We start from the raw sequence: 14,099 nt of genomic DNA, 5'->3' as shown, positions 1-14,099 counted from the left end.
CAAATAGAACGTGAGATAAACTTTAACAAGTTCGACTTTTATAAATATCCTAATGAAGTTTTCCTCCAAGAAATGGATAAGAGAAATTGAAGGAGATAAATCATTTAACGGAGGAAGAAATGAGCGATCGTGATGCATTTAAACGACACCAATGAGTATCCAATGATTTAATCGACTTGTTCAATTAACCAGGCCATTCAATCGGAAAAAGCACTGGCTAATTAATTCACTGGTGCTAGCCAACTTTCATTGCTGTATCTCTTTGCTATTGACTTCATGTTTGCTCCAGGGGTTTATTGTTCTCCCATCCTTTGTTAGTGAGGTTTTCCGCAAGTTTTGGGTTTTAATGAATTGGAGATTTTATTGAAAGTGAGGTACTTCCCCTGGTTTTATGCAAAGTAATTGATTTTACTCGTTAACAGAGCGCGTTTTAAGGGGAAGATCGCTATCGTAATTGTGACATTGGGTTTTTTTATTTTTATTATTCTATTCGTTTGCCATCGAGTTCATGTTTGCTCCAGTGGTTTGTTCTGCTCCGCCCGATGCTATTGGAGCTTTTCTCAACTTTTCGTTTTCTGTAAAATGGGGGTTTTGTGGAAACTGTAGAATTTCTTCAGGTATTAGTTTTGCGTTAGCTTTTAACGCATTTTACTGCGAAAAATACACGAAGAGTCAATTTTTTTACAACAGACTTTTGGTTTTATAGACAGATATTGGCCTCATTCATCAATTTTAAGAGAATAAAAACGAAGCACAATAATAGTGAACATCGCAATCGTATGACACTGGTAATGACCAATTTCCATTGTCCTCCCCCTTCTTGATCGCCACCATGTTTGCGTCAGTGGTTTATTGTGCTCCACTCCTTCTCATTGAGGTTTTCTTCAGGTTTTGGGTTTCAATACACGAGGAATTTTCGGCGAACCTGGGGTATTACTCCTGCCTTTATGTGCGCTAATTGGCCTCGTTCAACACATTTACGCGGTCAATTTGCCATCATTAATCAAAGGCCGAGTCCAGTGGGGAGAAGAGAGAACAAAGGAACAGGAGAAAATAGAAAATTTGAAATCAGCTGAAGTCAGCGCGGCACTTTGGCCGACGCTTATCGATATTTGACACGTATTACTGGCTTTCCTGGGGGTTCGTGTCTGTGCAACGGTAACTTTGACAGGTTTGCTTGGAGTTGCAACAACGTCAAGTAAAATTTAGATTCCCTCTGACCCGTGAGACCAAAGTCTACTATTGAACTCGGACCAAGGAAGTTGCCGTTAGTGTTTCATGCATACCGATCACCTCAATCCTCCCGAAGTGTATGCACTGAGGGTATTTGAGGTATAATCTTCGCCAAATGACTGGTCATGTTGTAGATATAGTCGTATATTTTAGGGCTTCCACTGGGACATTTTTAGAATAAAATTTTAACGAGGAGATTCATTATGAGGTGGAATATCATCAAGTTGTCTGGACATTTTAAATGTTTTTTTTCTGGTGAAATACATGAAGTTCTGAAGCCGAATGCTGCGCTTCTATCGATCGAAATTCAGATAGCGGAATAATCCAACCAAATGTCCCTCGTGCTCCAGAATTGTAAAAAGTTTGGAAGTGCCAAGTTTTGCAATGAAATTTCAATCTGCAAAATGGCTGGCTACGTAACATGACTAGCGAAAAATTTTTCAAAATTTGAGAGCACGTGGGGTTTCAAGAATCTCGTATTTCCCAGAATTTTCACAATTTTCGTTTTCCTCTACAGATTCCATCCACCTTCATTTTTATCTCTTAAAATATCTCTACTAGGTATAGGTCACTTAAGCCCCCAATAACTATTCACCTACTAGGATTCGAAATTTGTGAACTGAATGGGCTCGTTCCCATCAGAAAGCACCTGAGATCCTCAATTGTTACTGATTCATCGATTGGACTCCTTCGTGGGGCATTTGTAATCACGAGCCAGGAGTCAATCAAGATTGAGCACGTCTCTCCAAAGGCTTTTGACGTTTCCCTCCGACCCACCAACCGAAAAATCCCTCTAAAACTCGGATGAATAATTTCAAAACTCAGCATTAGGTATTTCACTTACTTTGAAGAGTCTGAGAATGTTGGCCACCATTATGGATACTACGCTGAAAGATGCTCCAATGACTCCTGTCACAGATTTGTGGGGTGTGTACTGGGGTGGTCTACCGTCTTCACATCTGTACTCCGACATATCCTGAGGGACAAGACATAAAAACGTTGTTTTAGATGAGGGAGATAAAAATAGAGATGTTAAGCTTTTATGCCGGAGGGGTGGATTTTGCTCAGGCAAATAGAATTTATATGATTCAGATATAGATTGCATTGAGAAGATTTATTATCTTCTCCCATTCCAGAAATATCTATTGAAAGCAGCTCGACATCTACGAGCGTGTACTTTTTTTATATTTTCATAAATTTCCCTAAAACTTTCTTAATAAATCCCGCTGCCAATAATTTCGGTCTCTCCCAATTGTTCATAAGAATGAAGATGAAATCTGAAATATCAATTAACAAATGAATGAAAAAAAAAAAAATTCCATCAGGCATTTTCACCCACTCCAAGTGTGCGTTGGTACAGTCCGAAACCCGAATAAAATCCAATCCCCGTTGGCTATAAAAATCCCAAATATTCATCTGATTCGGAAAGCCATTGGATTTTTTTTTTCACTACCGGGAAAATAAAAAATAAAAGACGATGAATAAAATTTTTATCACGGAACTACATACACCAGTGGCTTTTGTGCACTGAGATAATTTCAACTATGTCTGGCATTCAGACTGGAGCCGCAGGTCAACCACAATCGCATCCAATTTCAGGGAGTATCTTTTAGCTTGACTCATCATTTACCGTGACCCAATGTAGTTCTCCATGCAGAATATGGAAAGATCTCTATTAATCTGTCGCCTGTTCTGCGGTGCAAAGCAGAATGAAAATGACTGCTACCAGAATTATGACGAATTTCAAAGATACCGAGACTGTACATTGTGATTAACTCTCGGAATCGACTCCGTCGCTAATTATCACAGATCAATGAATAATCGATTTTATGGCCTCGAAGCGGCAATTAGCCGGTTTAATCGCTAATCGACACTTTCAGTTCCCCGTAGAGGGGGCACGGGGGAGACGCGGGGCGAAATGCCATTGGGCAGAGACAGCCAAAGGGGTTTGATAGATAGTGATAGTAACCCCTGGCGAAGGGACAATATCGATCTTCAACCTCCTCACTCGGCATGAGCCTTGAATATTACCCGGTCTGAGGTGCACTGAGGGAGAGGGAGAGAGTAAAGCAAACCACTTGGCGATTTACTCTCGGTCAGAATTTATTTTCAATTCTCAACGCAAACCTTCGTACCAGGAAGATCATCCCGAGTGGCGAATCATTGAAAATGGCGTAGCAACGTTATAGACGGGGAAATAAATATTTCAGCGAAGGATTGAGGATCTTCTTCATAATATCTCGAAAATGCCTGTGTGGAAGGTATTTGGAAGGTTACGGAGAGAATTTTTTTCCGTCCGAGCATGAGAATTTTGCTTAAAAATTTCTCTTCTCGGATATCCGGAGAATATGTCCCCTATTGGATTACGAACAGGGATTGTTAAATAATATAAAAACGATTTGAGTATGCACTTTCTAATCTTTTATTTATCGCACGCATCTATGATGTCTCCACATCGAATCCCGGGAAAAATATCCCGAAGACAAATCGATATTTCGATGTCAAATGAAAATTTCCGAAAGCAAAAGATTTATTTTTATTAAATTATTCACCACATTCATAGTTTTTAGGAATATAAATCAATAATTTTTGTTTTATTTGGGGTGGGGGGGGGGCGTCACACCCCCCCATCGGGGCTCTGCCCCTCGATCCACGCCATTAGTACATAAAAAAAGGAACGGCAGGGGGGGGGGTGATATCCGTGACCAGTGGGATATTTTTTCCGTCATCCCTCTGTTTCTGTTTATTGACACTAATCTAAACATTTCAGTACTATTCCGAAAAAACTATAAAGTACTGACATGAACTGAAAAAAGTTGTAGGCATACGATTAATTTTTGTCCACACATACCAATATCCCCCACACACACACTCTCAATATCCCCCCCTCATTTATATTCAAACTACTAGATGAAGTTGGAGGATCATTAGTGAGTGGAATGCCGAGAGTGACTCACTCTGCGATTCACCTCCAATAATGTTAGTTTCTACATTTTGAAACGCTGTGGCTGTTGATTGAGCTAATAACGAAGATCTGAAGTAATTCCTCCACATCCTGGACGTATACTTAGGGGAGTCATTTTTAGTGCTCCAGGATTATGACGATATTTTGCAGATGATCAGAAGATTATTCCATTCCCTTTGACGGTGGAAAACTGACTTTGCAAGTAGACTCATCAGAACTCAATAGCGTGGGGAATTAGTGCGGATAGTGTGGGAAGAGAAATTACCGCAATGTAAATAATTTACAAAATGTTTTTCACGATTTTCTTACAAATTAAGTTGTTAACGACATTGAGGATATTTTATATTGGGATATGGGTACAAGTAGATAAATAAATGTAGCAACACAATCAATTACTTTAACTCTTTATTATTGGCACGAGGAAGGCACCACTGACCTAAAGGAACGTGTCCAGAGACTAAATTCTCATTATTTGAAAAACCTTTACTAAGGGACAAAACAAGAGAACGTTTATGACTCCAGAGGACAGAGTTTCCTTTAAATACCACATGTGGTAAGGATCACAACGCTCTCAAGTTCAGAGCACAACAGATCATAAATTAGTCCTTTTCTGGAAACTCTTTCAAACACGTCATAAACCTTAATGTCGAGTGATTTTTGAAGATAAACAGAAGATCTGTGCTCTAATTTTCCAACATTTTACGTCATCATAAGGACAATTAGTCATCTTCAGCATGACTCTAGATTGAGAGAATGGTTCCAGGGATCTGAATATTTAAATCATAAACTCCTGGAAAAACTGCAAAGGGGAAAAATCCATCATCCGATTAAACATATTGGCCCGCGTTATCTGGGTCAAATTCCAGGAATTCTCGATAAACCACATTCCCACTGAAATTCCAGGGTATTCCGTTATAAAAACAATACTCGGCTGGTAAAAAATTTTCTTCATTCAATTTTATTAACAGTGAGTAAAAATTCGAATAATCAAAGTGAACCGTGAAGGTTCGCTTGCATTGCTATTTGAATTCCATGAATTCTCTTGAATTTCATACACTTCTTCTAAAAATGATGATTTTTTCCTAATTATTCGTTTTTTATGGAACGTTTCATCTTTGCGGGGCAAAGTTTTCCGGATTGTCGTGAGAGGCCTTTGTCTTAGAGTCGTGAGGTGTCGGATACCTCTGGCGACGCAGAGCCAGATTTTCGTCTAAACAAATAACGAATGCAGCCTTGAGGATCTCCATGACAGGATGGAGATCGAGTCAGTTCGTCTAGCAACGAGGGCGAGTGCACATCAGAGCACATCCATATATTATTCAAATTATAACTATTCTTGATTTACCATAATTATTGTTAAAACACCTCAATACATTCCAAGGATAATTATATTCCCCCAAGACAAGTGTGCAACGAATTTATTTCGAATATTAACCTTTTTAGTGAAAGCTTTTACTACATCCTCTATTTTATAATTGCGTTCCCTTCCCGATAAACTGCAATTCAAGTACATCTCCGTACATGAAATTAAGTATCCGATCAAGTATCCTTCATTGAATCTCTTAATTCATATTTTACATTCAGTTCCCTCCGAAACTCTCACCGATTCGCAAAACGCAACTGCCTTCAGAAACTTAATTCCCATCTGCCATAAATTCGTGAAATATTCACAACGACGATAAAAGCCAGAATGAATAAGTTCCATCGGTTTAAGTCGATCGGTTCTAACTGATCATAATCTTCGATAAAATAAAATCACTCGAGTTTTGTCATCTCTGGTATAAATCCTCCCACATTTTCCCTTCGCCTTGAAAGTGAAGCTCATTGAATTACGCCGATTCTGGTTCCACATGGATACACTCAAAAATAACGCAATCCAGTTCGTTCTTTCTCGATCTATTGCGAATTGGTACCGAAAATTGGCAGAGAAGACGATAATGGGAGAAAATGATGGGCGGGTACTGAGGTTGTGCGGTTAGTCGCGTAAGATAAGCCCCCTCCCCTGCCTTTGAAGCTCGCGAAGCATTTGGAGGTACGGGAGTGCCCCATCTTTGGAGATTCTAGTCGATCGATCATATTTCCCAGCCGTCTGCCGCACGCCAAACCATACCCTTACCTCTGCCCCCTTTTAGTCACATCGTTTCTTTTCTTCCTTGAAAAAAAAAAAAAAAATTTATACACTTCACACATGCAACTCACACACAAGAAGCAGTTGCTATTATCAAGTTGTCATATTTTGCAGACACTCTTCATCGTATAGTAACCGAGGCGTTGCGTTGAGTAGAGGTAATATTTCGATGTCTGTCCCATTATGTATATTGTTAGGTATTTTATCGAATTCCAATTTACGTGACAGTTACGGGACTATTTTCAACACTGACGGTGAATTGGATTTTAAATTAAATTGCACGTGAAATTTCAAATTTTCCAATGATAAATACAGACTGATTTAATGGCAATGGTTTTTTTTACTGAAATTAACGAATGAAAAATATTGGAATTGATTTTGTGAAATGGTCGAAAATCGTTGTGGCTGTAAATTGAATTCCACATGAAATTCGAGATTTAATTTGAACATAAGAGTCAACTTTTTCGTTTGGTAATCGTTTTCTGTGATTTTATTTCTGTTTTCATGCCGTGCTTTAAAAAAGTGATCAATTGCTCGGTGGGAAAAGAACTACAACGGGATATTTTCCCAGGAACTGGGTATATGCTGAACATAAATTAATTCAGGCATGACGCAAAAGGCAGATGACATATGAATGCCTTTTTCATTGTGCACATTGTTAACCATTTTATTGAATTTCAATTTGCACGACCGTTACGTGACTATTCTCAACGTTCTAACTGTAACTTGCATTGGAAATTCAATTGTGCGTGGAATCCAGAATTTATAATTTCCGAAGTGTGAGTTATTCAATACAAAAAGAAAATTTTACAGCACAAAAATTGAGTTGGAATTGTTAAAATTCAGGTAAAGTTCATCGTGAATTTTTTAATTTGGCATTTATGTGAACAGTTATTATTTAACGTTTGAAGTAAATTGACAATTCCTCGAAATAAAAAACAACATAATTAAAATTTCGATTTTCTATTGACAATCAGTTCAATATATGATATCTCCAGGAGTGAATTTCCTGTTGTTGTGAATAAACAAACAAATAGGCCTCAATTTTCGCAAATAAATTGTCGGCTTATGATATGATTTGGAATTTAAATATTTATATTGATGATGAAAGCAATAATTCAAAATTTAAGAGTGATATTAATAATGAAAACTTCAAAATGTCAGAGTAATTCTGATTTACGGATGCAACCATCTTTGCTGAAACCCTTGTAACCGAATAAATATACCTAGAATCCCTCTGAATGGCCCATCCCTCCCCTGTTTATCCCACCATTATTCACACAGCGCCGACAAATCCACATGCGAGCACATACACCCCGCCATGATTGCGGTTTATCCGCCTATGGACTGAAGACTGTTCAAGTACAATTGAGGGGTCGAGTGTATCGAACTGAATTGAAGTGAAAATTTTAGTGACCTATTTCTATTAAACTCATCAATAAACTTCCTCACATCCACCGAAAAATCTTCGCAGATTGTCCACAAAGTATTCCACCGAGTTGTAAAATAAATGTAGAAGAACTACACCCATGTACCATTCAGTATAACCAATATCCTCGCGTAAGAACGAAACTTTCCTCACGACACTTGCTAACAACTGGGAAAAACCGTAGTGAGAAGTACGAGAGAAAGAAATTCAGAAATAATACCTCCAACAAACTCCCGAATAAAACTTTCTCCTTCACATCATAGACAACTGCATTAACTCGAGGGTACAATAATATTTATCGCGATAATAACAGTTGGAATGGTCGCATTTAGCTTTACGGCGAGAAAAAATATTTTTGTCGAGAATTCCGGAAACAAAATTCTCAAGATAAACCATAATTTTTCATTTTTGAATTTATTTCAGACATATTTTGATTTAAAATGAAAATTTCCGAAAAAAAGGATTTATTTTTATTAAATTATTCACCACATTCACAGTTTTTTTAATATAAATTATTGGAGTTTACATTTCGAATGTTTGTCAAAAATTAATTTTCGAATAGAATGAATGGATCTTTTTGTGATTGGTATTTCCTTTATTCTAGTATTTCCACTTGAAAGTAGAAAACATTTTTATGAGAATTAATTCTAGGAAGTTTGGGGGTGATGTGTATGCTCTGTTTTCTGAATGTATACAGATGTGCATGAGTGGGACCATTGTTGATGAGAGACATCAGGCCCAGGGTGTTGTATCCCTTCAGTCTATTAGTTAGTTCGTTTAAGGAAACGAAGCAGAGCGGTCGTGCGAGCTTTCCAACGTATAAAATAAAAGCGATAAAACGGAATTCACACGTTCGATTATTGAACCATTATCTCATTTCCAATATAAATAATTTTTGTTTTATTTGGCAACGTCATGGTCCCGGAAAAGTGATCAATTGTGGGGGCCTGCCCACGGACCCCGCCAGAGACGCTGCCCCCCTGGACCCTCCCTGTTGGTCTGCCTTAAAACCCCTCTGCGTTACTACATAAAAAAAGGGGAAGAGGGTTTCGCAGGTCCGAAGAGAGAAGGGCAACGGGGATAGTATTCGTGACTGGGGGGATAATTTTTCAGGGCATATTTTTCCTGAGGATATTTTTTCGAAGGATATTTTTTCCGCCACCCAAATTTTTCTTTCTATAATACGACACCGAATTATAATTTCACCCAACTCGTCTCGAATACCACATTTTTTCTCTCATCGTAGGTAGTAAAATTTGTTCTCATTCTCATTGGCCGTCTCATTTACCTGCAGTTCCTCCCTTCAATCCTCCATAAGTGCACAAATGAATGCGAACTCACTCGCTGGGAAAAGTGTGACGCAGTCGGCAGTCCAGACGCAACGTCTCTCGGTAAAAATTGTGAATAAACTAATCGGGTCAAAAGCGAGGGGAATAAAGAAAGTTGAGAGTCTACACAGTTGCTAAAGTGAAATTTACATTGGTACATCATTTGTACATTTCATTTTTCTCGAGATCAGTGTACATTTCTATGAATCAATATTTTCCAATACTCTCGTGTTACGTGCATGTGCAATATTCGTATTTTCGTCTATCAGGAGTTACATTCTCTCGAGTTTTAAAAGTCGGGAAGAATCCTGGTAGCTGATGGCCCGAAGCGGAATGACTGGGGTGAAAGGGGCTGGAGGTTAAACGAGTATATGTATTCGCTCGGGTTGAAATCGGGTAAGATGGATAGCTATAAAAGGGGATGTGAGCGGTGGTAGCGGATGATAAGTGGTTCAAGTGTCCATTATCAGGGGAATGGAAGCTTTTGAGATTGTCACTATCTTTGGTTATGCAAAGCTGATTTTTGGTGGGTGATGCAAGCCAAAAAACTCATGAATTTGATACGAATTTCACGGAGAAGTTGGATTATTGGAACGTGAAGGGTAGGATAACCGTTTGGATATTTTGGTTGCCTGATTTCAAAAGACAGGTCATCGACCGATTATCTAGGGCTTGCCACATCAGGACCTTACTTAGAATGTTACACACTGTCAAGCTTGGGCCGCATCAGGTTCTGGGCCTGATGAGGCAATCTTCGAAGATCCCATTCCAGCAAATATAAACTCGGCTTATGCAACAAATTAATAATCACTTGAATTATTTGATTAACTTGATTAATTAATTAATTTGATTAATTGAATATTTGATTGAATAATTCTTTCATTATTGATTTCTAACGATATATATACCATTACTGACTATTCCAACGGTTCACAAACGCGAATTAACAAGAAAAAAAAGAAAAAATTGGTGTCCGCGGACTTCCCAAGGTCATGTCCCGGGTCACCCCCATTCAGTTGCTTTTCCATATGTCTGGTGTCGTACACTGCAATTGTACTCAAGTACTCGAAGTCGTATGGAGAATATAAGCTGATGAATGCTCATTCTCATATTTCGAAAAATATATTATTGCATCATCAGCTTCACCAAAGCTAATTCTTTCATAATTTAATTAATAATAATTCATAATCTATTATTTGAATAATTATTATTATCAATAACAATTAAATAATTAGTATTATATTAAAAAATGTAATGATAATAATAATTATTATTCTACCTTGACATCCGGCATGCCATACTTCCGCCATACCAAGGCCTGATGTGCAAAGCCAATGGTATGCCTTGCTCAGCGGATTCCATAGGGCCCCCATCTGGGCCTGATCAAGTACACCAATCTGGGCCTGATGTGATAGCACGTTCACCTTACAAAATTTATAATGGGGTAGTTGATCCAAAATTCTTGACGAAAAAAAAATGATTCATTGAAACTTTCTGACGATCAAACACAACATTTCTTACGAAATGTGCAAAATTTCCGTATATTCTTCTGTTGATCTTCATCACCTGACTCTTAAATTCCGCCCTTTTCCCTGCATAACAGTATATGCTTCACTCAAATACTTTTGCACGATTCGATGTCTCCCGCTTTTCAAATAACAGCGTTCATAAGCATCGAGTGTTTATTCACTGCATTCATCCGACATTTTTCGAAGAATAACTCGATCTATATATGAAAGAACCCGGAGAGTGAAAATCCAACGGAACTCGGGGAGCATCAGAAAGCAGGCCAAGTTCGTATGCTCAGCGAAACGTGCATACTGCCAATGCTTGGAGAGGGATGCTGGCATTTTGGTGCTTGCTTCGACCGCTCTCGCCACTCGTTTCTGTCATGCCCGAATAATATTGCCGAGTTTGAGAATTTGTGTTTAGCACAGCATGCCACCGTTCAAAAAGCTCATATAAATATTTATTGAATGACATAAGAAGAAAAAAAAGAGTTGTCTCCTAATGTTGAAAAGAGCAAAAATAATACGATCACATTACAGACCTATATAAGTCTATATCAATACTATGAGGTCATTGTGTCCTGGAGAGACTGTCTGCGTGGTCTTACGACGAAAACTCCAGTTTATGTTTATTAAATAATATAAAGAAATCTTGGTATTTGTTAAAAGAAAGAAACCATGATGACGTTGCTTTGGTTTTTGGGATTTCAAGATCGTTTGTCAGTTCGTCGACTGCTCTCGAAGTGTGAACACATAATCATAGAAATAAAACTGCTCTTACTTATATTGTCTATTTTTTCATTAACCTGGCTTCCAATTATTATTGGAATATGGGTGTAAATGAACAAATGTTTAAGAGACACAGTGAAAATACTTTTAGAATATTCTTTATTAGCACGAGGAAGGCACGTCTTAGGTAGAAGACCGTTGTCCAGAGACTGAAAACTATATCAAAGGAAAAACGCTCTCAGGGAAAAGAAAAACAGTTTTATGACTCGAAGGAACACAGTCCGTTGTTGAAATTTCAGCATGTGTTTAGGATTAAACCGTCTCGAAAGCGGAGTACAACCGATCGTAAATTAGTCCCTTAGTAGAGCTGTTTCCCAGAAAGTAAAAGAAGTGTCGAGTGATTTTTGTAGGACAATGAAAGAACTGTACTCAAATATTCCAACAATTATTAAAATCTAATACCTAAGCATCACTAAGTGAAGCTGTAGGCTATGCTGTACCTCGCAATTGCATACCAGCACTCGAAGTATTATAATTAATTTATTGATCCACGCTAACCATCGACTTCAATTTTCCAAATATTTTATTTGAATCAAACACTGAATTTCTTCAAAATGGCCGCAATTTGATTTCCCCAATTTTCCCTTCTGCAAAAATTAAATTACTCGAGTAATTCGAATTCCTATCACACGTTGTTTATTTTTCGATTGACGTCATAAGAAAAGACCGAATTTTTTATCAACCATATAGGCAGCTGTTTACCACATTTGGATGAGGGATGACAGGGGAACAGAAGTCGAGGAGACAAGCCGACGTAGATTCAGTGTACGTGATCACGATGGCTCAAGGGACGTGTTTCGAATTGTCCATAAGGACATGGAATTACGAGTGGTAGGTGGGAGGTAAATTTCAAGTTTCTCGTCTGGATTCTCTGGCACAGTGGATCCGAGACTCCCTTCGAGTCTAGACATAACAGTCGATAAAATGACGGACACTCCCCTTGTTTCACAGTAGTTCGAGCCAGATATAGTCAGACACCAGTGGAAAATAACTTTGTATTTTTAATCTTCCCTATTTTTGTATTCTATTTGAAGACACTCTTATTCCTGAATTCGTCGGAAACTTTGTGGAATTATACATTTCCTAGTGGTCGTGGGGGTGGGATGGGAAGGGGCGGGGAGAGGGGGTGTAAAGAGATGAAAAGGAAAATGCAGACAAGCGGGTCATGGTACATTCAGTTCTCCGTACAGTGAAAATTACTCCAGGAAATTTCATGGAAATATTGTCCTACGTCTACTTTCCTTTTAGGTGAAATTGTGTAGATTGTTTATTTATAAATTTTGTCAAATTTTTCCGTTATTTTTCGATTTTGTCGTAAACACCGGTGGATAGCCATTTTTGGGGGCTGTTTTGTTTGTATTTGTTCCATTAGTAATATTTTTTGTAATCCAGAAGAGAGTTATGAATGTAATTTTGGGGGTGGGAGGACGCCGAGGGCTTTTGTGTGGAGTTTTTTTCGAACATATTGTCCAGGGGTTTTGTCCGGGAGGAGCTGTTGCCACTACCCAAAATAAAAGAATTATGTGAAAAAAAGTCGTATCAGCGGTGCCCACAACCTTGTACACTGACCGCAGGACATATTCGGCGACGCGGGGGTGAGAAAAGAGCTCAGATCCTCATATCAACGTGCCCGGTACGTCGCCATGACAGTAACGGTCATCCTGTTGTGTCCGGGCAATATTTTATCAAGGGTAGATTTTTACTAGGGATTATGGATCGTTCAAAAAGCAATAACTATGCAATAACTATGCAATAACTATGCAATAACTATGCTGTAAACATCAAGTCTTTCTTCGCTCCACTCATCGAACAATAATATCGCAGGTTATTTTCAATCTCTGTTATTTTTGTATTCCCTTTGAAAATCCACTTATTGTTGAAGTGAATGTCGGTAACTTTGTGGAATTGTGAATTTTCCGACGATTACAGGAGAGTGGTACGAGAAAATGGAAACAGTGGAAAAAATGAGAGAGATGGAGGGAAGAAAATAAAAAAGTCAAGAGGGTTATGGTGAATCCAGTTCTCGTTATGGTGACTTGATACGAAGGAAAATAGGATACCGCGGAGTTCAACCTCACGGACAATCATACGATACACTATCGCTTTCTCTATTCTTTTCAATTTTCCAGTGTACGGTCCACGACAAGGGAAGGGGACAGATCTTTACAATCGTCGTTGGTAACCGAGTCTCTGTATTATATCGACTTCGGGAACAAAAATATCCTCTTCCCATTCACGTTATTGCACTCATGAATATTTTATCATTCTCGTGAGCGAGGAGAGCAAATACCCGTATTGAGAATATTGTTTTTCAAATTGAAAATATTGTTCTTAATCGGAATGATTTTTATGGTTCAGAGATTTTTCCTGCATGACTTTTTCACAAATCTTTCCTCGTCTGACATGTAAACCGAGATTTGGATTTTGCATTATACTTAAATTGTTTATCGTCGCAAAAAATATCGGGCACTTTTTAATTTCTGGAAAAAGGTCACTGATTCTAATTTAACAAAATAAATTTCTTACTGAAATTCGCAAGAATATCAAACGTTTAATTGAAAATAAAAAATTGTGGTAAAAGATGAATGTTTTTCTTGCTACGTAATTATTTGCAGACAAGACATAAAAACGCTGGGCTACCGATAAAAGTGTGCAACAAACATGCCTTTTACGGCGAATAATATCAGGGAATTTTTACGGCGCTATATTCCATAATTTT

General features: G+C 38.2%; 1 protein-coding gene across 3 annotated transcripts in view; it reads right to left on the bottom strand.

Annotated features, from left to right (window-relative positions):
• The window catches only part of LOC135164881 (metabotropic glutamate receptor 8-like), a 76,485-nt gene that overhangs the window by 40,620 nt on the left and 21,766 nt on the right, over positions 1–14,099 (bottom strand). For all 3 annotated transcript variants that reach the window (XM_064125646.1, XM_064125649.1, XM_064125648.1), the window contains exon 4: positions 2,078–2,209. In XM_064125646.1, coding sequence (XP_063981716.1) covers positions 2,078–2,209 — 132 coding nt within the window. The remainder of the gene's footprint in view (positions 1–2,077; positions 2,210–14,099) is intronic.

Source organism: Diachasmimorpha longicaudata, chromosome 7 (genome assembly GCF_034640455.1).
Source record: "Diachasmimorpha longicaudata isolate KC_UGA_2023 chromosome 7, iyDiaLong2, whole genome shotgun sequence".
NCBI classification, from domain to species: Eukaryota; Metazoa; Arthropoda; class Insecta; order Hymenoptera; family Braconidae; genus Diachasmimorpha; species Diachasmimorpha longicaudata.
The sequence above is the reverse complement of the archived record's forward strand: the minus strand, read 5'-3'. Positions and strand labels throughout refer to the sequence as shown.